General features: G+C 34.3%; 1 protein-coding gene across 2 annotated transcripts; it reads left to right on the top strand.

Moving 5' to 3' along the window:
• Nucleotides 1–611: 611 nt before the first annotated feature.
• RBM44 (RNA binding motif protein 44) lies at nucleotides 612–24,281 on the top strand. 2 transcript variants are annotated; one of them, XM_010948125.3, is made up of 14 exons: nucleotides 612–1,966; nucleotides 2,262–2,320; nucleotides 3,454–3,612; nucleotides 4,266–4,449; nucleotides 4,555–4,577; nucleotides 4,710–4,794; nucleotides 6,494–6,608; nucleotides 7,179–7,307; nucleotides 9,547–9,626; nucleotides 9,735–9,808; nucleotides 11,494–11,782; nucleotides 17,486–17,631; nucleotides 17,766–17,910; nucleotides 23,260–24,281. In XM_010948125.3, the coding sequence occupies exons 1-13, from the start codon at nucleotides 695–697 to the stop codon at nucleotides 17,887–17,889; spliced, it is 2,739 nt and encodes a 912-aa protein (XP_010946427.2). In that variant the 5' UTR covers nucleotides 612–694; the 3' UTR covers nucleotides 17,890–17,910; nucleotides 23,260–24,281. The 2 variants fall into 2 exon arrangements, with proteins under 2 accessions (XP_010946427.2, XP_074220704.1); XM_074364603.1 differs by lacking the exons at nucleotides 612–1,966; nucleotides 2,262–2,320; nucleotides 3,454–3,612; ... (1 more) ...; nucleotides 4,555–4,577; nucleotides 4,710–4,794 and having other exon boundaries at nucleotides 6,484–6,608.
• The last annotated feature ends 1,997 nt before the right edge of the window (nucleotides 24,282–26,278 follow it).

The following is a 26,278-nucleotide window of genomic DNA, read 5'->3' on the forward strand; positions in this document are numbered from 1 at the left end:
CCGCCTTCTTGCAGTGTCCTCACATGGAGGAGAGAGAGAGCGCGCAAGCTCTCTGGTGTCTCTGCTCTCAGAGTGCACTTGTCCTGCTTTGAAGGTCCCACTCTCATGACCTCATCTGGCCTTAATTACCTCCATTGGCCCCATCTCCACATGGAGAGCTAGGGCTTCAATATAATGAATTTTGTAGGGGACACAGTTCAGTTCATAGCAGCAACTGTTCAGGAATATTTGTAATAGGTAATGTAAAAAGTATTGCTATTTGGAAAGCACTTGGGCCAGAACATGTCTACGGTCTTTTCTAGTGTTTGAATTCTGTAATATTGCTGCTAACATTTTATCCTTTTTTTTTTTTAAAGCAGATGAGCCTTCTGATCCTAAGAAAGAAAATTTGTTGTCATCTCTCAGTGGTTGTAATGAAGCCAAATTGACTTTTCTTGATGATGACTGGGATTCCTTGGCATTAGGAAAAAGAGCTAATGACAAAGAAATCAGCAGTATTGACAAAATAGATTTATTGGAACCATCTTTTACTGTGAGTCCAGATACTAACAGAGAGAGTACTCACTCTCAGTCAAGTGAGTTTGAAGATAGTATTGACTATGCTTTCTTGAATGAAACATACTCTATACATTATTCAGAGTCAAAACTAAAGAATGAAAGTCTTACTCATTTAAATTCAGAATTAGATGCTGACATGCAGAAAAGAGAGGAGGTGTTTTTTGATATTTTGGAACATCAGGGTAATAAGACTGTTGGCTTGGAAAGAATGTACAAGATTTCTGTTGACAATCATAAAGAAACTGCTGAAGATGTGCAAAAGCATGGCACGGATGAAGACTCACAGCAGGAATATCACAGTGCAGAAGAACAAGAGTATATAAACCACCATTTATCTTTTGACCAAACAACAACATTAGACATATCTAACATGGAAGTTTTGGGATTAAGAAATTCAGGTTATGAAGTTAAATGTGCTAGCAATCTAGAAGATAATCATGTTAAATTGGGAAATAATTTTAGCATCTCTTTAGATTCAGTTGATGTTTCTGGACAAGATTCACCTCATGTCTCCAAATTTCTGAATTCTGTTATGTTAAGAGAATATCATGAACCAAAGCATGGAAAGTGTAAGGAACAAGAGACTAGTTCAACGTACCACACAGTATTTGATGAAATTGTACTAAGGAGTAGCCCACTTGGACACCAGGAATCTCAATCTAAGAGTGGTTTCTTGAACCATCAAAAAGCATTAAAAACCAAAATTTATACTGGCAAAATTAAATCTCAAATAACTGAAAGTAAAGAATTTTGTGGAAATTCAGTTGTTGAGAACAAAATGTTACAGCACCTTAAAAATCCAAGCACGTTACCGCAGGGCAAAGATTTAGAGACATTACTCCAACCCTCTAAAGATTGTCAAACTTCCTGGACCTCTATTTTTGATAATTCAGTAATTTCTGACTGTGGGTATTCACATTTTGAAAGCCTACAAAACACCTCTAACCCAGCCTTAGATTTTTCTGTTCTACCAAGGTCTGCGATCAGAGATAATCAGGCAGTAGAAGAAGGTGGCTCCCCAAAAGCTGCTAATGGCAATGTCACCAATAAAGCACGCTTTCACAACATGGAAGGACTGTGCCCTGAATCAGTGACCGATGCAGCAGGTTGTACAGTCACAGTTAATCAGACAGTGGATGTTAGCACTGATTTTAGGGCTTGTTTCACAACCAGCAGGGCAACAAGTGCAAGGTCTTCTGTAGTGTCTACGTCAAGCAACACGGAGATAACAATGATGGATGAAAAACAGCCTGGTGGATGGCAAAGAGAGAAACGAAGTGTGGCTTGTAATACGGATTGGTCATACAGTCAAGATAATGAGGACACGCAGATGGCTGTGGCCAAAGGATCTTTGGGAAAATCTCTCTCGGTTGACAGTTTGAAACCTAATGGAAATTTCCTAAATAAGGTAAAACCAGTATGATTAATAATAAAAATTTATTTGACTTTATGAAAAGGCACTGTATGCTAATATAAATGTTTTGGTTCAATGAATTATATAAGGGATTTCTGAGGCTTTTGTGAAAAAGTGCTGGATGAAGCAAAAAGGTGAATAGATTGCTACCAACTTTATTCTTTGGTAACAGTTATTGCCACAGAGTCAATTAGAGGTTGGGTTCACATCTTACCAGTTTGGAATTCGAGATAACAACATATATTATTTGTCGTTATCTGTCTAATTTGGTTTTAAATTATGTTTTCAGAATTCCCTGGAATTAAGAAAAACCTGTGCTATCACAGACTTAAGGAAACATTCTGAAAGGTAAGTCAGGTGTATAAGCTTGCAATGCATGTGGGGAAATAATCAAAATAGTAATCTGCTTTTTGTGCAGGGTACTTAACCATATAGAATAAACCTGAGATGGACTTTAAGAGATCATCTGCTTCAGACGTTTGCCTTTGAACAAATAAATATTATAATAATATAGGATGTTAAAGCTTTTCACGTTGAGGTTTCAGTCTAATCGCTTCAGAAAAACTCGTGACATCTTATCTTTATTCAACCCAAACCCATACTGATTTAATTCATTTTCTTTCATTTGATTCCTTGTAGACCAAAACAAAATAGCATCTTTGGAAAACATCATATATTTGAAGAAATAAACTATTTTCACTGGGCTGTTTTAACCTTGATTATAATTCATTGTATAATTTACTTTGCATCCATGGAAAACCATGAGGTGGGGGAAAGGAGGGAAGGGGAGAAGTCTCCAAGAAACCAAATTAGTTTTCATGCTCTGAGATAATTTGCTTTTTCCTTCATCCTTTATTCTTCTAATGAGTTTAATCAGTATCCAGTCCTGTAAAATTAAATAAGAGTTGGCTTCCAGAGGCAGAAGTATTGAGAACAGTTAGGAGTGGCAGCTGGTAGCAGGGGAAGAATTATTAACCAAGAACTATTAACATACAAAAAACATAAGTGATTTTGGAGCTTTTTGATATAACAGCAAAATATTTGCTTATAATAAAGTAAGCCTTATTACTATTAAGAAAAATGTAACTTGTCTATCTTCTATTAAAAAGATAACATTTAAAATCAGTTTCCATCCAGAATGTTTGTAACTTTTAAAAATGTTGACCAGTGCTTGATTTAGGTTGAAAATCCGTCGGTTCTGGATAAATAAGTTAGTACTTTACTTCAGAATCCCTTTTTTGGTAAAATAAAGTATGTATTTGAGAATTATTTACTCTCTTCTAAAAAGAATATATTTCGCTTTGACTCTTGACATCCTTGTCTTCTGCACCTGTAATGTGTTCCTGCAGTCTTTCCATCTTTAGTAGAAATTGATTTAAACTTGACAGAGAAATGTAAGAAATTTAAAATATTTCCAGAGGCATGTCATTAACACAGAAAAATATTTGGAATCTTACCTAATCCAATTTTTTATTTCAAAGGGAACCTCAACTTTCTAAAGAGACAAAGTGCTGTCAGCAAATAATGCAGAGAGCCATCAAAGCAGAGCTGCATCTTTTGAATGTTCACTATCAAATGTGTCATCGCCACTGCAGTGATATTTACAAACTTGTAATGGAAAATAGGGAAGGATTAAATAGGTGATTGTTAGAATTAATTAATTTATTTATTTATTTATTTATTTATTTATTTATTTATTGTTTGCTTTTTTTATTGGAGTATAGTTTCAGCTGTACAACATAGTGATTCACAAATTTTAAAGGTTATACTCCATTTATAGATATAGATGACTGTTAATTTTAAATCTTTATTTTCCTAGAAATTTATCACTAAGCTTTAAGTTTATTCTAGAATGTTTATTTAGTTTTCGTTTTTGAAGGGCAAACCGAGGGGTAGATTATAACTGGGCTTGTTAACTGGCCTAGGTGTAATGGACTTTTTAAAGTAGTACATTTTAATTTAATGGAGAGACAACAGTGCGTGTCGGGTTGATGAATCCAGTATAAAGGTAGAGTCGATGTTTCTTTATAAAGTCCAAGTACAGATGAAGTCAGGTGGAGGGTTTTTCGTCACATTCTAGCACATTCTCTCTGGCTTATACAAATACTGAAGGTTGCTTGTACTGCCCCTAGAAAAATACATTTTCTGTGATTCCCTTTCTTTTACTAAACATTTAAAAGAAAAACTTCTAGAGATCTAGTAGGGTTAGAATTAAGTTTATAATTTGATATTAGTTTTAAATGGATGATTTGGACCTAAATAATTTAGTTTTGTGAACTTAATTTTTGAACAGGAATTTATCAAGTAATTCTGCTAAGAAGGAATTAGGACCAGCACTGCTGTCAGTTTTAGGAGACTTAAAAGTTAGATATGTGAATTTGAAAGAAAAAATAAACAAAGGAATACCACTAGAAGAGCTGCCTCCACTGTCAGTAGAATCAAAATTATTATCTACCTTCTCTACTTTTGCTTCCAGGGTATGTATTTATGTTTTAGGAATGCAAATTTTTACTTTATTTAGATAGAAAACATTTTAAACTAAAAGCTTTTTCTTCCATTTCTTTTTTCTTCCCTCTTCCCAGTTAATGAAAAAAGAATCACATGTGTAAGTTATGTTTTCATCTAATTTAGAATTCATTAGATCTTAAAAATCGCTTAATTCAGTTGACTTTGTTTTCTGTTTTTGTCCTTATTCACAACATTGATAAGTTCTTTAATGAAATGTTTATCTGTTTAGCTTTTCAGAAGCAGATTCTGAACTAGATAATCAAAGTACACGTGATGCTGACATTTCTTCGAGCCTAAAAAAGACACTTTCTCAAGTGAGATTTTTTTTAAAGTAGCTCATCAGTGTGAATCTTTAATTTTATGGCTTATGCAAAGTTAACTGCAATTTTTAGACACTCTCACGTCCTTCTTTTCACTCAACTGGCTTACTTTGTGTACTGCCATCTGAGGGATATAACTGATTAGAAGGAACATAATGTCCTGATCAAACAAATGTCGGTGTTATATGTTGGGTAAAGTGACCATATAATTATTATCAAATCAGGAGACTTTTGAGGATGAAAAGTAGTGATGTTAATAATTCACCAAGACAATTGATATAAACCTTGACTATCTCAGGGAGATCATAATATATGGCCACCATTATGTTAATTCAATGTAGTTAAAACTAACATGTTATACCTTCATCTCATGAGATAGTATAAAATAATATCCCATTCATTTTAGACAGGGCAAAGTTTCAATTCGTCCTTTATTGCAATGGTAAACATAGTTTTTAAATGCCTATCATGGGTTTTCTTAATCTCTCTTGTTCCCCCAAGGAAATATTTGTCAGATGACAGTCTGTGTAAGGACACTTCTGCAAACTGTGAAGTGATACAGAAACATGTTATATTACATCATCAAGTGAGGCAGTGGGGTAGAAACACTGACGTTTGTTCCTACCTTTTGACTTTGGTCTTAACCCTGAGGTTGTATTATTATTTGGGTAGTCTTAAACAGTAAGATGCATCCAGAAGCCAAAAGTGAAGTAGATACTTGATTGATTTATATTCCTTTCTAATAAGATAAATGATTAAAAGTAAATTACTTTAGCAAATTATTTATTCCGTTCTATTCTTTAAAAAAAAGAAAGAAAATCTCAGTTATTCACAAAGAATTAAAAGGTCTAAAACCAGGTTTTTCTATCTTCAAATTTCTTACATAGTTTGCTTAAACAACTTTCCACTTAATAATATACAATGTTCTGGAGGGGTTTTTTTCCCCAACATTTTAAACGTAACAGTGGTATAACCTGCTTATTTGGGCAGAACAATAATTTTTTTTAAGTACAAGATGCAGATGTAAAATAATTTTTATCATCTTAATTTTGGCTCTAAAACAGTATCTACTTTAAGTTAGGATTAAAGTTTAATCCCTGTCTCATTGAATTAAAATGTTATGCATGAAAGCCAGTCTAGTGCAGGGTGTTTCTAAATTTCAGCTACTTATGTACCATCTTCACAGTTTTTCATAGCCATGTATTACCTCTATTTGCTTTGTATTTTTTTAATGATTGCTCCTTTTAAAAAAATTATATGTAAGGAATAACGTACTTACATATAGGAAAGAATTATTATTCCCCATAAACAAAAGGTATACATAAGCACACATTAAATTAAATATATAACTGGTAAATGTTAATGTGAAAAATACTTGTATGTATACCCCCGCAAAGTATCTCAAGTACTTCTAGTGTATGCCACTCTTTGCTAAATAATGGTACTGTTAGCATGCGGTCACTCTACATAGACTAGTTCCAAATCATAATTATTGTATGACAGACATAAAGCAACAAGCTACTTAGATCAGTTTGCTCACCTGTAAACTTGGGTTGATGATGATTTTGTCTCATAGCGTTTGTTGTAATGTGAGGGATAAATAATGCCAGCGAAGTGTGCCCATCACATAGCAAGAGTGCAGTAACTGTTAGTGCTTATTTATTGTTGTTGTTTTTATTATTTTAATACTCAGACGGCCCTATTATCTGACAACAGTCCTCCTAAACAAGATACATCACCCAAGAAGGATGGCTTAAAAACTAGTGATATAGATGTAGACTTCAGTCAACTAAAACTTGATGATAAAGGTCAGTCTAAAAATGTGTGTCTTATGTCATTGCCAGAAAAGAAATAATAAGATTTAAAATATCCTCATGCCCATTCATTAAGCTAAATATTTTTGATTTGGAATCATTCTGATTATGAATGTTAAGTATGTTCTTACTATATCTACTTGATATCTTTAAAGTTAAATATATCTGATAATGTCAGATAATAATACAGGCTTTTGTTCTGGTTTTCCAATTTGAAAATTTTCTTTCCATTTTGTGTCTGTCAGTTGTGTGGGGTTTTTTTTGGTTTTTTTTGTTTTTTTTTTTTTAGTTTTGTCCTCTATGAAGATAGATTATGATCATTACAAAAAGGTTATTAAGTCAACTTTTAGTGAAATAAAAGAGCTGCAGCACAGCTTTGTCCCTTTTTTTCTGTCTATAAAGATGTCTCTTCAATAAAGAATAATTAAAAATCAGAACAGTAAGGCTGTTAATGACCTAGGAATCAGTGTTAATTAAAGTAAACCTGGGAAGCAGATCACTCAAATAACTTCTCAGGGTTAAACATTACACATAATTCATTGCTAATTGTGTTCAATTTTTCAGACTGCAAAAATTACCAAGAAACAAGTGAAGACTGGTTTGATGCTAAAGAGAACTTGACAGGAATTGACTTCTCAGGAATACAAGAAAATCAGACAGAACAGGACAAAGAGGGTCCGAAGTTTACACTAGGTTGGTTCTTAACAATTTACTGAGAAATCCTAACGTAGCTCATTTGTAAAATAGTGCTTACCTTCTTCTGTATTATTTTGGGGGATTGCACTGTTTCAATATTTTATTCCTGTTTGCAGCTTTTCTTTATAAATATGAAGAACAAGAAAACTGGCCATTTGGATGTCAAATTTTTAAAAGAGTAAATCAGTTTAAAATGTTCATGTCTCTTTCAGAAAACTGTCCGCTAAAAGCTTAAATCCCAGATTGAGTAGTTAGAGGCCCATCATTCTCTCCCCGCTGTAGTCCAACATCACTACTCTTTCAGGCATTCTTTTCCTCAGAACCTCATCAGGCACTTTCCAGGTATGGGGTACATACATGGTGAACAGAGGAAGGCTCAGTTTCCATCAGGCAACCAGGACTACCTAGTTGGCATGAGAGATGAAAACTGTGTACTTTCCCTCACTTTAATAATTTGGTCTATTTCAAGAATGTTTTCATCTTGATAGCACTTAATCGCTTATAATAGTTGGAGTTTCATCTGGTATCTGATTATTGCCCTTCCGTTATTTCTAATGTGGTATCTTTCCTTACTTTTTCTATATATTTCTATGGATTTCTCTTTTATTTGTCATAATAGCAATAGTTTTATTTTTTCCTGCTTGTCTAAATAATGTTTAAGATTTTAAAATAAAATATTAAAGTATAAGAAAATTAAAATTATCTTAAGTGTCTCCAACCTGCAATAACCACTACTAATATTTACTACCATTCTTTTTTGTATTTCTTTATGCACATATTTAATACACATTTACAGTTTTATTTAATACACATATACAGTTTTTTTAATGGCATTATGTTATCTAGTTTTATTGTAACTACTTTTTTCTTTCCTTGCATTATTTTTCTCGCTGTCACTTATCAAATACTGTGTATTTTGCTTACTTGATACATTGACTGCCTTTCCACATTCAAAATACTAGGTCAGCGAGGTCTGGGATGTTTTAATGTTTTGTTCACTGCCTGTCCCCAGTGCCAGGTTCGGCACCGGTGGGGTAGTAGATACACTGTATTGAACTAGTGAAAGTTGAAGTGTTGGGTAGAATGTATGTCTCCTGATTCTTAGCACTGCCTTTTTCTACTATATTGTAGCTCCTTGCTCACTCCTCACACCACTGTAAAAGTATAAAGACACATAGTCCTACCATTTTCTCTGTATAGTATGTTATAAACCAAAGAGATCAGTAAGTTAAATAAAGTAACTTAATGAAGAAGCTTATGCATTATTGCCTAGAGATGAAGGATTCTGCCTGAATTCCAGCACCACCATGTACTAGATTTGTGACCTAAACTCTTAAGACCTCAGGACCCTCATCTGGAAAATGGAAATGGTAACAACTGCTACTGCGTGTGGTGGCCATGCGCATTACAGGAGATGGTGCATACGAAGTGTCAGCATGTTTCCTGAATATGGGACATACTCAATAAGTGTTAGGCTATTATTAGTTAATGAAAAAAAATTTCATGTGTCCTGTTATATAAAAAATTATAAAACATAAATAAAAGTTACTCTTAGGAACTTACTCATCAGATATGCGCCAGGTATAGGTTTTGGTAGTAACTTGAAAGAATCTCAATTCACAAAATCCTTTTTTATTTCAGACCTGTTTTGCTTCAAAATAGAGATGAAAATGCACTTTAAGAATTCTGGTTTTTTTAATCAAATGAAGAAAAATATTTCTGGTTTCTAAAATAGTGCTATCTAAATCAAGTTACCTGTCCCCTCTTTTTTCCTTATGTGCCATTACCATTACCACAGGTTGTGTACCTGCTGTTGGTATTTTTGTCTAATTTAAAATTTTTCTTGCTGTGATATTTCCCCAGCAAAGGAATGTACACAAAGAGAGCCCTCGCCAGCATCAGCATGTGTGCATCCTACATCTTAGCACGTCTCTGAGCCAGAGACAAAGGAAAGATGCTTTTCTTAGTGATAATGTAATTCTTGATTACTCTGTTTAGACGTTATTGATCCATTTTTGAGCTGCAGGAGATTATCAACCAATCCTATCTCTTTGTTTTTAGCAAAAATCTTGAAATTATACTCCAGGCTCTTGGTTTTCAGCCTAGTGCTGATATTTAACTTTATAATAAGGTTTGTGACAATAAATAATGAGACATTTAACAGTTTTCACATTCTCTCTTAAAAATATTAATACAATAATGATTATCTTCTGTCGTTATGTTTACCAATAAGCAGAAATGAAGAATGCTGAACCCTTACGAAGAGATAAAAGTTACTTGGTACATGTTGGTGGTCTCTGCCCTTCAGTGTCGGAGGTATGCCAGGATTTATTTTTTGAGCCTCATTTTCAAATCTGTTAATTGTCTATGTTTTGATTATTTGTTTTTTTTCCCTTTTACAAACTTTTATATGTCTTATTTTAGGCTGATTTAAGGTCTCATTTCCAGAAATACGAAATTTCTGACATTTCAATTTATGATTCTTCTCCTAATTACAGGTATGTTTCTCAAATTCAGTAAAAGTACATTCATCGGGTGTCTGCTGTGTGCCGTAGGTTCTGAACAGAGGTCTTCCGTGTCCCAAACATCAACCACAGTGGTGATTAAGACAGGGGCCATTCCCAGAGGGGTTTCCCAGCCTAGTAAAGGGATACACATTGATAAAGAGCTGCAGTCATTAGTTAGTGTTGTTCTTAATCACATCTTCTTTTATTACATTTTTAACTTGTTGTTAATGAGATATGGGAAGGGTCCTGATGTTCCTGCAGTTCTCGCAGTCGTTTCATGGCCTTTCATGGCAGCAGTAGGGAGCATCAGTTAGGAGAACAGACCCTGCGCTGGATGGCCTGACCCCACTTCCCAGCTCCACCAGTAATTTGATGAATGAATTTGGACAAGTTACTTAACCTGTATCTCAGGCTCTTCAGCCATAAAGTGAGGATAATAATAATACCCATAGAACATTGCTGTGAAACAATTATGAGCTAAATAAGTAAAGCAATAGAAATAAAGCCTGGCATGTAGTAAGTACTCCGAAAATTATATTTAATTATTTATTTTAATTACTTTTTAGTTGATGCTTTTTTATTTTTTAGGTAGATAGCTGTATCATATACATATAGTCATTTCCAATATGTATGTTGCTACTTCCTATTTTGTGACATCAGAACATTCAGAAGTAGCAAATAATAATAGTGATGGCTTAGTGGAAATGCCTTTACTATTGTATCACAAAAAATGATAATTATTTCAGATATGAAAATCAAGAAAGGATCCTATTTTTAGTTAGGGTTGAAATTTATTAAAATTAAGTGTAATTTTGTCTTAAATGGCTTTGACTTAAGATCATATGCTTTTTTGACCTATTAATGTGTTGTTAGTGTATTTCATTATATTAAAGTAGTGTTGTAATCCTAGGAGTATTGCATAATGTAAAAGAGTCTTTAAATGTCTTTTTGAATCCTTTGAAAGAAAGAAACTTTATGGTTTTTTATTACTTAAAGTGGAAATTTTGGAAATATAGTTAAACACAGAAATACAAGGAGGTTATAAAAATTTATCCATAGTCCCATCTTTTGAAAACAGCTGCTCTTCGGAATTGATATGTCTCCTTCCATTGACACTAGAGCTGGTGCTTTCAGAAAGATGACTCTTGCCCAACTTTCTCAATTATATGGTTAAAATTCTGGTTAGATTTTCCAACTCTTTTTGGTCTGTGTATTTTTCCACTACAAGATCATGAGGACATTCTCTTACATATTCTGCTAAATGATTTTAAGTTTTGCCTTTCACTTTAAAGGCTTTATTTTATGTAGAGGTTATGTTTGCATATAGGGATTAATCTTAATGTTTTTGGTATGCGTAATCAATTGTCCCAATAACACTAATCTGCAACTCTGTCATACATCAGCTTTGCCAATGTTTTACATTAAATTTTAATATAAAATTAATAGGTGATAATTCAAAAGAAATGAATTTATTTCCCATCTTTATTTCCCATCTTTGTTTTTTATTTAGTTATCTTAAATAATGTTCCTAATCCCAAGGTAAGTATAGTAACTTTTTTATTTTTAAGAGCAGTTATTTTTGTGAAAGATCTTGGCCAGTAGTTTATATAATGAAGTTTGAGGCAGTTTAAAGTCATTAACAAAGAACCTTTGGGTCTTCTGCTTTTATATTTTAGATATGCATCTCTTGCTTTAAAAAAAAACAATGATGCAAGGATGGCTGTGAAAGAAATGAATGGTATAGAAATAAATGGGAAATCAGTAAATGTACGGCTTGTCAAAACTCCTGGAGAATATACGTCACCACTTTCCTCCAAAAATGGAAATAAAGTTAGTTTCAATAATTTGGAGAAAAGCATCAGCAAAGAAATCAACTCAACTGCTTCTATTTCTAGATTGCCCAGAACTAGGCCAAGGCAGCGGGGATCTGAGCAAGACAGTGAGTTTTTCCCTTTTGACCAAAAGGTTAGTTTTCTTGATCAAGCCCTTGAATGGTCTTTGTATGTACCATATAGCAGTAAGTAGCTTTGTACGACAGATACCTCTAGGACAGCAGTCTTGAAATGGGAATGAGAACGTTAATCTGAATCTTCTCTAGCAGTGGATCCACCCTCACCTGCTTTTGTACAGCTCCAGTAGCTCCTGGAAGAAATAAAAATTTTTGAAGACCTAGCTACAGGGAAACTCCTCTTTAACTACGCTCTTTTCCAGTGCTTTGCAGTCTTTTTGTCTCTTTATTCTTGGACTCTATAAGTATTACTCTATAAGTAGCTAATTACACTTTTGGCATTCTTTTTTTCACAGCTAACCTTATCTCATAATTATTAAAACCATAAAATATAGTTACGTTATTATATATGCTCTCCTCTTTACCTCATTGAGGTTTTTTTTTATGTATGTTCATTTTCATATTCTTTTTCACCGTAAGCTACTACAAGACATTGAATATAGTTCCCTGTGTTATACAATATAAACTTGTTTATCTATTTTATATATACCAGTCAGTATCTGCAAATCTCAAACTCCCAATTTATCCCTTCCCATCCCCTCCTCCCCTTGGTAACCATAAGTTTGTTTTCTATGTCTGTGAGTCTGTTTCTGTTTTATATATAAGTTCATTTGTCTTTTTTTTCTTAAGATTCCACATATGAGTGATATCGTATGATATTTTTCTTTCTCCTTCTGGCTTACTTCACTTAGAATAACATTCTCCAGGGCCATCCATGTTGCTGCAAATGGCATTATTTTATCATTTTTATGGCTGAGTAATATTCCATTATAAAAATATACTACGTCTTCATCCAGTCATCTGTCGATGGACATTTAGGTTGTTTTCATGTCTTGGCTGTTGTAAACAGTGCTGCTATGAACATTGGGGTGCATGTGTCTTTTTGAATTAAGGTTCCCTCTGGATATATGCCCAGGAGTGGGATTGTTGGATCATATGGTAAATCTGTTTTTAGTTTTTTGAGGAATCTCCATACTGTTTTCCATAATGGCTGTACCAAACTACATTCCCACCAACAGTATAGGAGGGTTCCCTTTTCTCCACAGCCTCTCCAGCATTTGTCATTTGTGGACTTTTGAATGATGGCCATTCTGACTGGTGTGAGGTGATTCCTCATTGGAGTTTTGATTTGCATTTCTCTGATAATTAGTGATATTGAGCATTTTTTCATGTGTCTATTGGCCATTCTTCACTGGAGAATTGCTTGTTTAGGTCTTCTACCCATTTTTGGATTGAGTTGTTTATTTTTTTCTTATTAAGTCATATGAGCTGTTTATATATTCTGGAAATCAAGTCCTTGTTAATCTCATCTTTTGTCAATATTTTCTCCCATTCCATAGGTTGTCATTTTGTTTTGCTTATGGTTTCCTTTGCTGTGCAAAAGCTTATAAGTTTAATTAGGTCCTGTTTGTTTATTTTTGCTTTTATTTCTGTTCTTTGGGTAAACTGCCTTAGGAGAACATTGCTGAGATGTATGTCAGATAGTTTTGTTTTCAGGAGATTTATTGTGACTTGTCTTACGTTTAAGTCTTTAAACCATTTTGAGTTTATTTTTGTGTATGGGGTGAGAGAGTGTTCTAATTTCATTGATTTACATGCTGCTATCCAGTTTTCCCAACACCACTTGCTGAAGAGAGTCTTTTCTCCATTGTATATTGTTGTCTCCTTTGTCAAAGATTAATTGACCATAGGTCTATGGATTTATTTCTGGGCTCTCTATTCTGTTCCCCTGATCTTTGTATGTTTTTGTACCAGTATGTTTTGATTACTGTAGCTCTGTAGTATTGTCTGAAGTCTGAGAGGATTATTCCTCCAGCTTCATTCTTTTTCTTCAGTAATGGCTTTGGAAATTCTGGGTCTTTTGTGATTCCATATAAATTTTAATATGACTTGTTCAAGTTCTGTAAAAAATGTCCTGGGTAATTTGATAGGGACTGCATTAAGTCTGTAGATTGCGTTGGGCAGTATGGCCATTTTAACAATATTGATTCTCCCAATTCAAGAGCATGGGATTTCCATTTCTTTAAGTCTTCTTTAATTTCCTTATTCAGTGTTTTGTAGTTTTCCATATATAAGTCTTTCACATCCTTGGTCAGATTTGTTTGTAGGTATTTTATTACTTTGGGTGCTATTTTAAAAAGCGATTGTGTCTTTACTTTCTTTTCCTATTGATCCATCATAAGTGTAAAGACTCATTGAGATTTTAAACACCACATGGAAGGTGATAGAGTTGACTTATTCACGCTTCTCTCTCCACTGCTCAGCAAAATGCCTAGTATCCTATAGGCATTCCACAGATTTTTTAAAATTTATGTTCAGTAAAATTCACTCTTTTTGCTGTCTGTGGATTTAGACATGCACATAGGCATGTAACCACCACCACAGTCAAGGTATAGAACAGTTCTTTCATTAAAACATTCTCTTGTGCTCTGCTCTGTTTTCTGTTCTTATAATTTTGCCTTTTCCAGAATGTCATATGAAGAGAATATTATATAGCTTTATTAGTCTGGCTGCTTCTTTCACTTAGCTTAATGCATTTTTTTACTGAGTTCTGAGAGTTTTTAATATTCTGAATATAAATCATTTATCAGATACGTGATCTGCAAATACTTTCTACCTGTACTTTTTTGTCCTTTGTTTTAATAGTGTCATTCAGAGCAGGAGTTTTAAATTTTGATGAATTGCAGTTTATCAGTTTTTTTCTTTAACTTGTGTTTTTATTATTGGATCTAAGAGATCTTTGCATAACCCATGGTTACAGATTTTGAGTTAATTTTTATGTAATGTATGAGATATGAATTGAGGTATTTTTTTATTTTTTTGTTTGTGTTTTTGTTTTGTATATGGAATTGATCCAGCATCATTGTTGAAAAGACTGTTCTGTCTCCACTGAATTATTTTTGCACCTTTGTAAAAAATTAATTGACCATACTTGTGTGGGTTTGTTTCTAGATTGTCTGTTCTCTTCCATCTATCTCTTTGTCAAACTTTCCACCAATACTACACTATCTTGGTTATTATAGCTTTATAGTAAGTCTTGAAATCAGGTAGAATTAGTCCTCCAACTTTAGGTTCTTTTTCAAAATGGTTTTGGCTATTCCAGTCTCTTTGCCTTTCTGTATAAATTTCATTATTCTGTTTGTCAATGTCTATACAAAATTCTACTTAGATTTACTGGGATTATTTTGATTCCATAGATCAGAGAAAATTCCTTTTCAGTAAATGAATGAAAGATTAAATATTTGTTGAATAAATGAATCTAGGATTTTTTTTTCCTTAAGAGGAGTACAATAAAAGGATCTCTTCTACCTATGTCCTTTGTCCCTTCCTTTCCTAATTCCTGCAGTTAGCCCATTCATTTCTGTACAATCATTAGTGACTCTATTTCTACTCACAGACCCTTATCTGCTTGCAGTCATGTACAACTCTTCCTAACCCTGACATTTTCACTTGACTTCTCATTCTTTGGAAGTTACCATCGGTATTTGTTCTGTGTTTTTATTGCCAATCTTGCCAAACAAGTAATTTATATCCAATGTCTTGGTTTCTTTGCTTCTCTTTCTTCATCCTAATAATCTGACTTCAGTCTATAAAACTTTAAACTACTCTTTCTGTAGTCACTAGTGACCTTTTTTATTGGTCTTCCCATCTGCCTTCTTTTTGACCACTTGGCCTATTTGATGCTGGTCATTCGTTTCCTGGAATTCTTTTCCTTTCATCTCAATGACACTTTGTGTTTAGGATTGGGTTTTTTGGGGTTTGTTTGTTTGTTTGTTTGTTTGTTTGTTTTGGTGCATAACCTCAATCCACAACAGGAAGCAAGGAAACAGTACAGCTGGGCTGCATGGTGGCCTAAACTGCAGATTTGGAAACTGTGGCTCCTCCCTTCCTCTCAGATGGCACACACAGCTTCTTGCCTCTGCATCCCTGGGTGCCCCGTTCTCCTGCTTCTCTCTGCCCACTGGATTTTTCTGTCTGCTTGTGGCTTCTCTCTTCCTCCACTAGGCTTTATTTTGCTTAATTCTAACTCTACAGTATTTTTCAGTTCAAGCTCCTGTCATCCTTTGACTAACTCATTTGCTGTATGTTCCAATTCCACATTCTTTAGACAGGGGATCTGATCCAGGCTGTGACTTGGGTGTTCACTAGTTCAGGTAACAGAACTCTTGGTCCTGTCAGCCGAGGCAGTAGGCCGTGGAGTTGGTAGAGGGAAGGTTCCATGGTATAAACGGGGCACCGTGGGCAAGGCAGGAGTGTGTTATCTTAGAGTACATGGGCGGGGCAGCTCTTAGTGTCATCTTTGTTAAACTGTAGTCTTAAACTTCTCTAGCAATTTCTTGTCACCTTTTCTCACAGATTCTCAATGTTTTTTCATTATATTCCTTCATCTAGAAAACATTTATTGTCTATAATGAGAGGTAAAGTAGTGATGGTTAGGAACAACAGATTCATAACCTGGCTTTGCTCCCTACTCATCATGTGATTGGGCGAGTTACCTGCCCTCTGTGTTTGAGCATCCTTATCTTAAAATGGGGATAAGAGTTCCTACCTCAGAAATGTTGTGAGCTTGAAATGAGTTTAATAGAGAAAATTTCTTAGAACAGCGCCTGAGGTGGAGAATATACTCAGTAAATAGTAGCTTGTGTTATTTACCAGTAATTTAGCTCTTTCTTAGAAAACTCATCCTCTCTGTGGTTTCATCTATTACTTAAACTATTGTATCCCCAAATTATTTATTCAACAAACAGTATACCAACTGTATATAGCATACCAACTGTATTATTCAAACAGTATACCAGTGATAAGCACTGGGAAAGTAGCAGTGAACAAAACAGACAAAAATCGGCGCTCTTATAGAGCTTAAATGTAATGAAGGAGATAAAACAATAAGCAGGTAAGTAAAATGTAATGTTCCGATGTGACAGATCTGATATTTTATATATCTAAAACAGACTTTTCATCTAGGCTTTAAAGTACCAGCTTTTCCTTTGTTGAACTTCTGTGGGATTACAGTGCTTCCATACAATTTATAGCCTACACTTGCATGGTTAATAGTAATTGATCATCTTAATTTTGTCTCTTCAGTTGGATTATAAGATATATAAGTGATGGAGATTCTATTTTATAGCATTAATTTTCTCCCCCCTCCCCCACAGCATATTGTGAGCATATAGTTGTGTTCATTAAATATTTAGGTACAAGAGATAAATATGTATTTATAATTACCATGTATACCAGCCTTTCTCTGTCAGGTTGGATAAAAGAATTAAGCCTTCATGCCCTAAGCCTAAGATACCATGTATGTAATGAATTAAGCTCTCTCCTATGCATCTAGAATGGAGCTAGTTATGTCCTATCTGAAGGAAAACTGAGAAGAGAGTCATCATTTTTTGTGTTTTGTGGGTCAGGTGAGGAATCCTGTTTGAGAAAGGCTGTTTTAGACATAGCCTTATATATTTTATCATGTGTTTGGCATTTTTAAAATACATGTCCCTGAATATATCTCAAGGAAATCTACTTGGTAGAACAGTAATCCCAGATCAAAGTAAATTTCTTAGGAATTTGGTTTTACTATTTGTAATTTTTAAATTTAGAATAAACTGGATTGTCTGTATGTAATCGTTGCTGATTTAAAGAAAACTTTAAAAATGTTTATTTAGGGTGTCAAGAAGAATTGTAAACAGATTGAATCTACTAAATTATTACCTGATATACCTATTCAATTCATACCTCCAAATACATTGAATTTGCGTAGCTTTACCAAGATTATGAAGAGACTGACTGAACTACATCCAGAAGTTAGCAGGTAATGACTACAATTATATTTTGACTGGTTTTAAAATTTGAATGTAAAAATATAGTTCCTTTCAATAACTTAGCCATAGTAAGAAGTGTTACTTTGGAAACAATGCTTGTTTTGTATGTTTTCCTTTGACATAGAGACCATATTATAGATGCTCTTCAGGAAGTAAGAGCAAATCATAAAGGTTTTCTGAATGGCTTATCTATCAGTACTATTGTGGAAATGACTTCCTCTGTTTTGGAAAACTCTGCTTCCAGTTAGGAATAAAAGAAGCAATAAGAGGTAAGTCAGTCATATCTTTCATATTTAGGTATCACTGAAGTGCTTAAGTTGTGGATTCTACTTTCTTTTCAAATAAAAATAATATTAAATTTAAAATAATAGCATAATATTATAAATGCTAAAGCCAAACATACTTTGTTAGTTAACTATTAATGCAAAACCAGTTACCTCAAAATTAATTGACTTAAACAACATTTATCATCTCATAGTTTGCAGGTTGGGATTCAGGAGTGGTTTTAGCTTAGGTACTCTCATGATTTTGCAATCAAGATGTTGGCCTGGGCTGCAGTCACCAGGAAGCCCGACTGAGCCTGGAAGACCTGCCTGTAAGCTGGCTTATTCACATGGCTGTTGGCAGGAAGCCCCTATTACCCACCACAGAGGCCTTGCCATAGGGCTGCTTGAGTATCTTTACATTCATGGCACCTGGCTTCTTCAGAGCAAGAGCTGTCAGAGGTAGAGAACAAGATGGAAGCTGCAGTGTCTTTTGTGACCTACCCTCAGGTGTCACACTCCATCATTTCTGCCACACTCCATCAGATGCAAGTCACTAATGTGCAGTCCACACTCAAGGGGAAGGGAATTAAGCTCTACCACTTGAAAAAAAGCAATACCAAAGAATTGGTATATATATTTTTAGGTTACCACACAAACATAGAATCCCTTTTAATAAAGTAATGGGATTTGTTTCCAGTTGCAGCTGTCCAGGTGATTAAAGCCAGCTCTCCATGGAGAACAGCTAGAAAAGCTAAATAAACAGAAAGACATCTGTTTGAAGGCAGCGGAGGGCCATATCAAGATACTATACACATTACTGGGCCAGAGTAGAGAAGATTAGTCTCGAGGAAATACTCCCATTGTTTGGGACCACTTTCCCCCTGGTACTGTTTGCAGATGGGCCACTTAGGAGTTTAGAGGACCCTTCTGATAGCATTGAAGCCAGAGGGACGAGGCCTTGGTGAATTCTCAGTAGTGGAGTTGGGATGCTAACGGGCGTACAGGAGTAACTTTGAACCCAAAATAGATAGTTCCTTAGAGGGACTATGACTCAGCTTTGGAATTTATTACCTAAGTTAGATTGAGATGGTCTAGGGTTACTAGTTCTGCCATGCTCCTAGAAGAAATGAAGGTAAAAATCCTCTGAAAGAAAGTAATATCATTTTAGGCCTCAAATTGTTTCTACCAAAATTTTTGCACATACCAATTATTTTGTAAATAAGAGTACACAATCAAAAATAATAATAAATGAAGTAGGACCACATGACTGAAAACTAGCTTGAGCACTAGGTAATAGAAATTACCCACAGGGACTCCAGCTATTTAAGTTATCAGACACACTTTTAAAAAACATACTTATATGTGACAGATGTTTGCAAAAGCAGCTACAATTAATCCCTTCCCTATAAACATGCCCCTTTGCAGTGTGACTTGTAAGCTCCTCTGATCCCCTCGAATCTGGGCTGACCTTTTCACTTGCTTTGACAAGTTGTGCCATTTCCAAGCCTAGTCCTCAAAACACCTTGATCACTGCTCTCTTGGAAATTTGCTGCAGCCATGGGAGGAAGCCCAGGCAGCCTGCTAGAGGACGAGACTACAGTCATCCCTCAGAACCCACGGGGTTGCTGGTTCCAGGACCCTCCACGAATGCCAGACTTCAAGGATGCCCAAATCCTTTCTTTAAAATGGTATAGCATTTGCATATAACCTACAAACATCCTCCCGTATACTTTAGATCATCTCTAAATTATTTGTAATACTAAATACAATTGTAAATACTATGTGAATAGTTGTAAATACAATATAAACGTTGTATAAATAGTTGCCAGAGCACAGAAGTTTCAAGTTTTGCTTTTTGGAACTTTCTAGAACTTTTTTCCAAATATTTTCAATCCGAGGTTAGTTGAATCTGCAGATGCAGAACTTGCACATATGGAGAGCCAACTGGACCTGGAAGATAGCCAAAGCATTCCAGCCTAGAGCCAGCTGCCCCTAAATATGTGACAGAATCTGGTGTAGATCAGCAGATTGACTGACGCAACCCGGCAGCTGTCCATAGATGCATGAGTGAGCCCAACAAAGATGAGATAAGTCATCCAAATGAGTCCAGCCCACTGCTACGTAGAGAATTATAGGCTAAATAGATGGTCATTGCTTTAAGCTACTGAGTTTTAAAGGTGATTTGTTACACAGCAGAAGCCAGCTAGTTCAGATGTATTATGTTCAAGGAGACAGAAGACAGGATTGAGAATTTTAGTGTGGAATTGGGAATATTTTTAAAATGGAAATCCCATTAATGAAAAATAGAGTAACTTAAATAAATAACTCAGTTAATAGGTTCTACAGCATATTAGACAGATTACTTAAAGTGAGAATTAGAAAGGTCAGGAAAATTATGGAATGAAGGACAGAGATAAAAGGATAGAAAACACAAAAGAGAAAAAGACATAAAGATATCCTGAGAAGGTCTAATTATTTGTGCAACTGGAGTTTTAACCAAAAAAAGAGAGACAAAATAGGATAGATACAATATTTGAAAAAAATTTAAATGATGCAATCATCAAGTCACAAATTTAGTAAAGCCTTTTCAAGTCCCAAGCAGGAAAAATAAAAAGACCTCAGTATTTCAGAAAAACTACTTGAGTAAGATCCTTGTGATCACCATGCAGAGCTGCTGAAAGTCAAATCAAAACAATGTACTGAGTCCCAGAGCTTTATGAATAAGGGATATGCAAGAGAAATAAAAGGCTGTACACACACACACAAAGAAAAACTGCTTGAAAAATGAAAGCCAAAAAAAAAATCTATAAAGCAGCTAGAGGGAAAAAATGTAAGAGTGCAACAATTAAACTGACAGCTGATTCTCAACAGAAGCCATCAAATAACTCTGCCAACCTAGGATTCTACACTCACAAAAAGACCCTTCAAGAATAATTATGAAATAAACGTATTTTTAGTCAATTAAAAACAAAGATAATTTGTTACTTAGAAGACCCACTGTGATAAAGATAATACTAAGAGTGTTCTCTAGGAAGGAGGAAAGTGATTTTAGATGAAAGGTCAGAGATGCAGAAGAAATGAAGATCAAAATGTATGTATCAACTAATACTGAGTGTATAAAACAGGAATAATGGTATTTTATAATATTGTGTATAATAGTTCCAAATTTGTATATATCTAATAAAATACCTTCAAAATATATAAAGCAAATATTTCTAGAACTACCAGGAGAAATATACAAGCCTACAATTACAATGGGAGATTTAAACAAACTTCTTAAACTGATAGAAGCAGCAAACAAAAAAATTTTTTTAATTAGTAGTGATATAGAGTATCTGAACAATCCAGATAACCAACTTGACTTACTGGACAGTGTATAGAACATAATGCACACAGTAACTGCAAAATAAAGTCTCTTCAGGTCACCTGAGGTATTTACAGAGTATGGCCAAATGCTGGAACATCAGTCTCAATTAATACTGAAAGAATGAAAAAGTGTGTTCTCTGTCTACAAGGTAACCTAAAAATCAGTAGTGAAAAGATAAATAGGAAATCCCCATGTTTGGAAATAAATGTGTTAATAACCAGTGAGTAAAAGAAGAATTCATATAGTGAAAATAAGAATGTAGATTTTAGTGGATAATAATGAAAATCCTCCACATTAAAACTTGAGGGATGCAGTTAGAATAATGTGAACTGAAATTGATAGCTTTCAATTCCTGTATCACAAAAGAAAAATAACTGAAAATTAATGAGCTAAGTATAATTCAAGAAGTTAGGGGGGAAATGAGAAAAGTAATAACCCAAAGGATGTATAAGAAAGGAATTACAGAAACATGGAAACTAATGAAATAAGAACACACATACAGTAAGAAAGATCAACAAAGCCAAAAGTTGATTCTTTACAAAGTGTAGTTTTATATGTAAACACACACATATATATATAAAATTGATAAACCCCTGATGAAACTGGTTAAACAAAAAAGTGAAAAGGCGCAAATAATGAAGGTAAAGAATTCTTTTAGAAAGGAAATATCATTACATTATCTTATCATTGAAAAGGTAAGACATTGGAAAGACTTCAATACATTAAAATTTTTAGAGTAAGTTGGTAACTTCCTAGAAAAATTCAACTTAAGAAAAACAGACACTAGAAGATACAGAAAATCTTGCTAGTCTTGTATTTATTAAAGAAATTGAATCATAAATTAAAAACCCTTGCCAAAAATAAAATCCAGGCTTAAAAGTCTATATTGATGAATTCCCCCCAAACCTTTAAGTAAGAAGAAATACCATCAGTCTTAAGTCATCCAGAGGAATCAGTATAGTCATGACCCCAAAACCAGACAAAAACGTTACAGAAATGGAAAATTGTAGACCAGCTTCATGAATATGAATGCAAAAATACCTTTAAAAAAATTAGCAAACTGAATCCAACAATTTGTAAAAAGAATAATACGTTGTTGCCAAATTAACTTTACTCCAGGAATGCAAGGTTCAAGATTTGAAAATCAATGTAGTTTACCATATGAATAGAATAAAGGAGAAATTATCTCATTATTTCAATAAATGAAGAAGTAGATAAAATTCACATAAGATTCTTAACCTAGAAATGGAAGGTCAAGTCTTCCTGAGAAATCTTGTGTCTGAGATTTTAATTCTGCTTACAAATAAGTTAACTCACTATAGTTTCATTGATGTTGGCAAAAGACACGAGACTCCTGGGACAGAGACAAAGGACAGTTTTTTCACACAGCAGTAGCAGTAGCCGGAATATCATTTTCTTGCCTAGTTCCTTGATCCTCAGTTTCCATATGGTAAACTCAGTGAGGGCTAGCTGCAGCTTTGGTGTGTGGGATTTTACATGAATACAAAACTTCCTTAATGGCGCATATTAGAATTTTCTTTTCAGATTTATTTCCCATGGTCATGTCTGTCTGAAACAACAATAATTTTCATATACTAGATATTCATTAGTAAGCCAGTTTTTGTGAGTCTGTCTTTATGATGCTAGCTTAGGTGCTTCCTAGTAAATGAAGTAGTTTTAGCACCTCACTAAAGTGATTTTCTGTTCCAGGCATTGCCACATTTTTACCAGGAGTCTGAACAGTTCTCTGAATATCTGGTGGCCTATTTCTGTTACTAATCTAGTAATAGAGTTTAATGATATGCTTAGTCAAAGAGTGCAATAGGATGGTAAATAAGTATATATGACACTCATGTTGATGATAAGTTTAATGACATTGATTGGTTTAGTAGTAGAGTGTACTGATAACTACACTTTTCTGGAATTTTGGATTTAGCATAATCAACACATCTTGTTGTTAATGTCTTTCTTTTCCTGACCTATAGAATTTCCTTGGGAAGCATGAGTTCCCTCCTACAGAGAATGTTCTGCAGCACTTAGGAAAACCTGTGGCACTAGCAAGATGGTGTAATCAAGTAGGCTTGATAAGTGGATTTAGCTGTTTATGACAATCTGCTTTATATAGCTAGTACTCTCTTAAAATCTAGCAGCTGTTGTTTCTGCAACGTAAAGATCTCCATAAAATTCAAAGGTAACTTTTAATGTTTATAAACTTTTTATTCCAAACTTGTTACTTAAAGACTTGAAACTGCATTATTTTGGATGAGAAAAAAAGGTGGTATCAATTTGTAAAAATCTGTGTTAAATCCGTTTTTAAAATATTGACCAAGAGAAGGTTTATTATTATTTCAGAGTTTATTAAATGATTTCCATTTGTTAAAAAATATAGTTTACCTGAAGTTTTTATCTTAGTTGAGTTTTCAGTTCCCTTAAGACTCTTATGTTGGACTGTAGGATAACAGATAAACTGAATCAGTAGATACACATTTTGGGACTGCGTATTTTTAAGTTTCCAAAATAGTTAAATTACTGTTATGATACATTTAACGCATCTTTATGGCTTCAGTATTAAACATTTAGATGTATTTTCCCTGTTTTAATTAGGAAGAGTGAACCCATTCGTGCTTTGGTAAAGTACCTAAATTTAAATAGTCACCATATTGATTATGTTCACTTTGTAATAAGTTCTATTATATTAGGTTAGAGTATAAATTGGAACACTTTTCAAAGCCTAATTTTATACTTTATCTGATAACATAAATGTCTTTAATTGCTTACTTTAAAAAGTAACATACGGTTTAAAGCTGGAGTTTTACTAGTAGTAAGATAAACATTTTAATATGCATTTTCTTCAAATGTTTAAAATGTTTAGAGCATTCAATATTTAGTTGCTGTCACTTGATTAAAAGTTACCATTTAACATTTATATTTGGTGTACTTATGTTCAATAAAGGTAAAATCTATGGTAAAATTTAATACTTCCTGCAGATTTGATGGCATTTTCCGAGTGTAAATTGACCTACCAGTGTTGATATGGAATACATATAGATCAAACCATTGGATTTCAAGTTTTTCCTCTTTCATGGAGTTTTGAAACTTATTTCTTATATTAATTTGTATCCACTTATTACCAGATCCCCTCCAAATGTCTACCAGGAATTGGGTTTCAGGATGTAAAAAAAAATAACTTGAAAGAACTTTATTAAATGAAACTGCAGAATCATATTAGTAGATGATTCTCTACTTTTGGCCATACATCAAATTAGTGAAATCCTAGAATTATGGAGATTTCTTCCTATATGTTAAATTACATGGTTGTTTATATGAAAAGGCTACATTAAGAATTAGCATTGAATAAGGTTGAAACATGATTAGACATTTTTAGCATACTGGCAGCAATAAGACGCATACCTCTAGTAATTTGTTTCTAAAAGGATTTAATAAAGTGGAATTCCCTCTTAGAATATATAGAGACCAAACTACTGAATTCAATTTGGTGAAAATATAGAAATCTAGGTCATTTGAAATTATAACTTTGAGGGTTTTTTTAAATAAAGATGTCCTCTTCAAAACCTAAAGGTATAAAGATCAGGCAACTTTTAGATCAAAAGGCTTTTAGCCATGACCAGTAAATTGATCATTGTTATTAAGCTTCCCAAGAAAAATGTAGAAACTGGAGTAATTCATGAATCTTTTGGAACTGTAAGTGAAAAATCAGTATTTATATAATTCTCTAAAATCTAATTTTCATTGGTTAATTATATAAAATTGTTGTAGAATTTAAAAGACTGGTCAAATTATCCAAGTTTCCAAATATCTTCAACCAGCAAAGTTCCAGATACTTTTAGCATAGTTAATTATTGCTAGGAATCATTTTTCTCTCACAATGTATTACTGGGACACCAAAGAGCACTTCAGCTGTCTCAGCTGGAATATACAGATAATTATGTTTGGAGATACCCAGAGACCTAGAATGTTGTAAAATGCCTTGAGACTATCACTTTAAAAAGTGAGACTAAAAATTTCCAGTTGGCTCTGCCTGATGCCAATGTTAATTCTGGTCACAGGAGATAATACATGTAACTGAGAACCTCCATATTACAGGTAGTTTCTTTTTAAAGAAATAGTTCTTCAGCCAGAGTTCTGTGTACACTGACTTAACATTTTTTACATATTGATCATTGTTACTATTACAGAGTATTTATCTGCATGTAATAAAATGTTTAATGAGTATTTGCTCTTGTGGTCAGAAAATAATGGCCCTCCCCGCTGACCAGCCCTCATGCCCTAAGCTGTGAATGTGTCACATGGCAAAAGGGAATTAAGGCTACAGAAGCAAGTAAGGGTGCTGATCAGCTGACCTTGAGATGGGAGGATGATCCTGGATTGTCTGGGTGGCAGAAGAGAGGACCAGAGAAATGGTATTTCAGGATGGGTCCCAGCAACTGTTGCTGGCTTCGAAGATGGAAGAAGGTGGCTAGGAGCCAGGAAGTGCAAGTGGCCTCTAGAAGCTGGAAAAGCAAAGAAACAGATTGTCCCCTAGAACTACCAGCAAGATTGCAGCCATCCTGGTTTTCAGCCTGGTGAATCCTGTCTCCCACCTCTGACTTCAGAAGTGTAAAGCCACCAAGGTTGTGGCAATGTGTTAGTTACATCAGCAATAAAAACTAGCACAGCTGTAATAGTTATCGCTGGAAAACTGCTAGGAACAGTGGAAGGTTGTTTCCAGGTCCTGTGTATCTTCGCCTGAATTCTGGTTCTTGGGGATAAAACAGGTATGAGCTGTGAGTATTCAATAAACTCCTAGCTATTAGTATTTATACAGAACACACATGGTAATGGCATCATGATACTGCGGCTTGGTAGTAACAGGCCCCTGACAGATCAGAGGATGTCATTTATATTGTGGTCACTGGTTGTTATGCGTGACTTTGCTCTTCCTGCCAGGAAGCGGAGAGCCACCCTCGTGCGTGATTTCTAACCGGACTGTTAAGAAGGCAGACC

This window comes from Camelus bactrianus, chromosome 5, assembly GCF_048773025.1.
Source record: "Camelus bactrianus isolate YW-2024 breed Bactrian camel chromosome 5, ASM4877302v1, whole genome shotgun sequence".
In the NCBI taxonomy this organism is placed as follows: Eukaryota; Metazoa; Chordata; class Mammalia; order Artiodactyla; family Camelidae; genus Camelus; species Camelus bactrianus.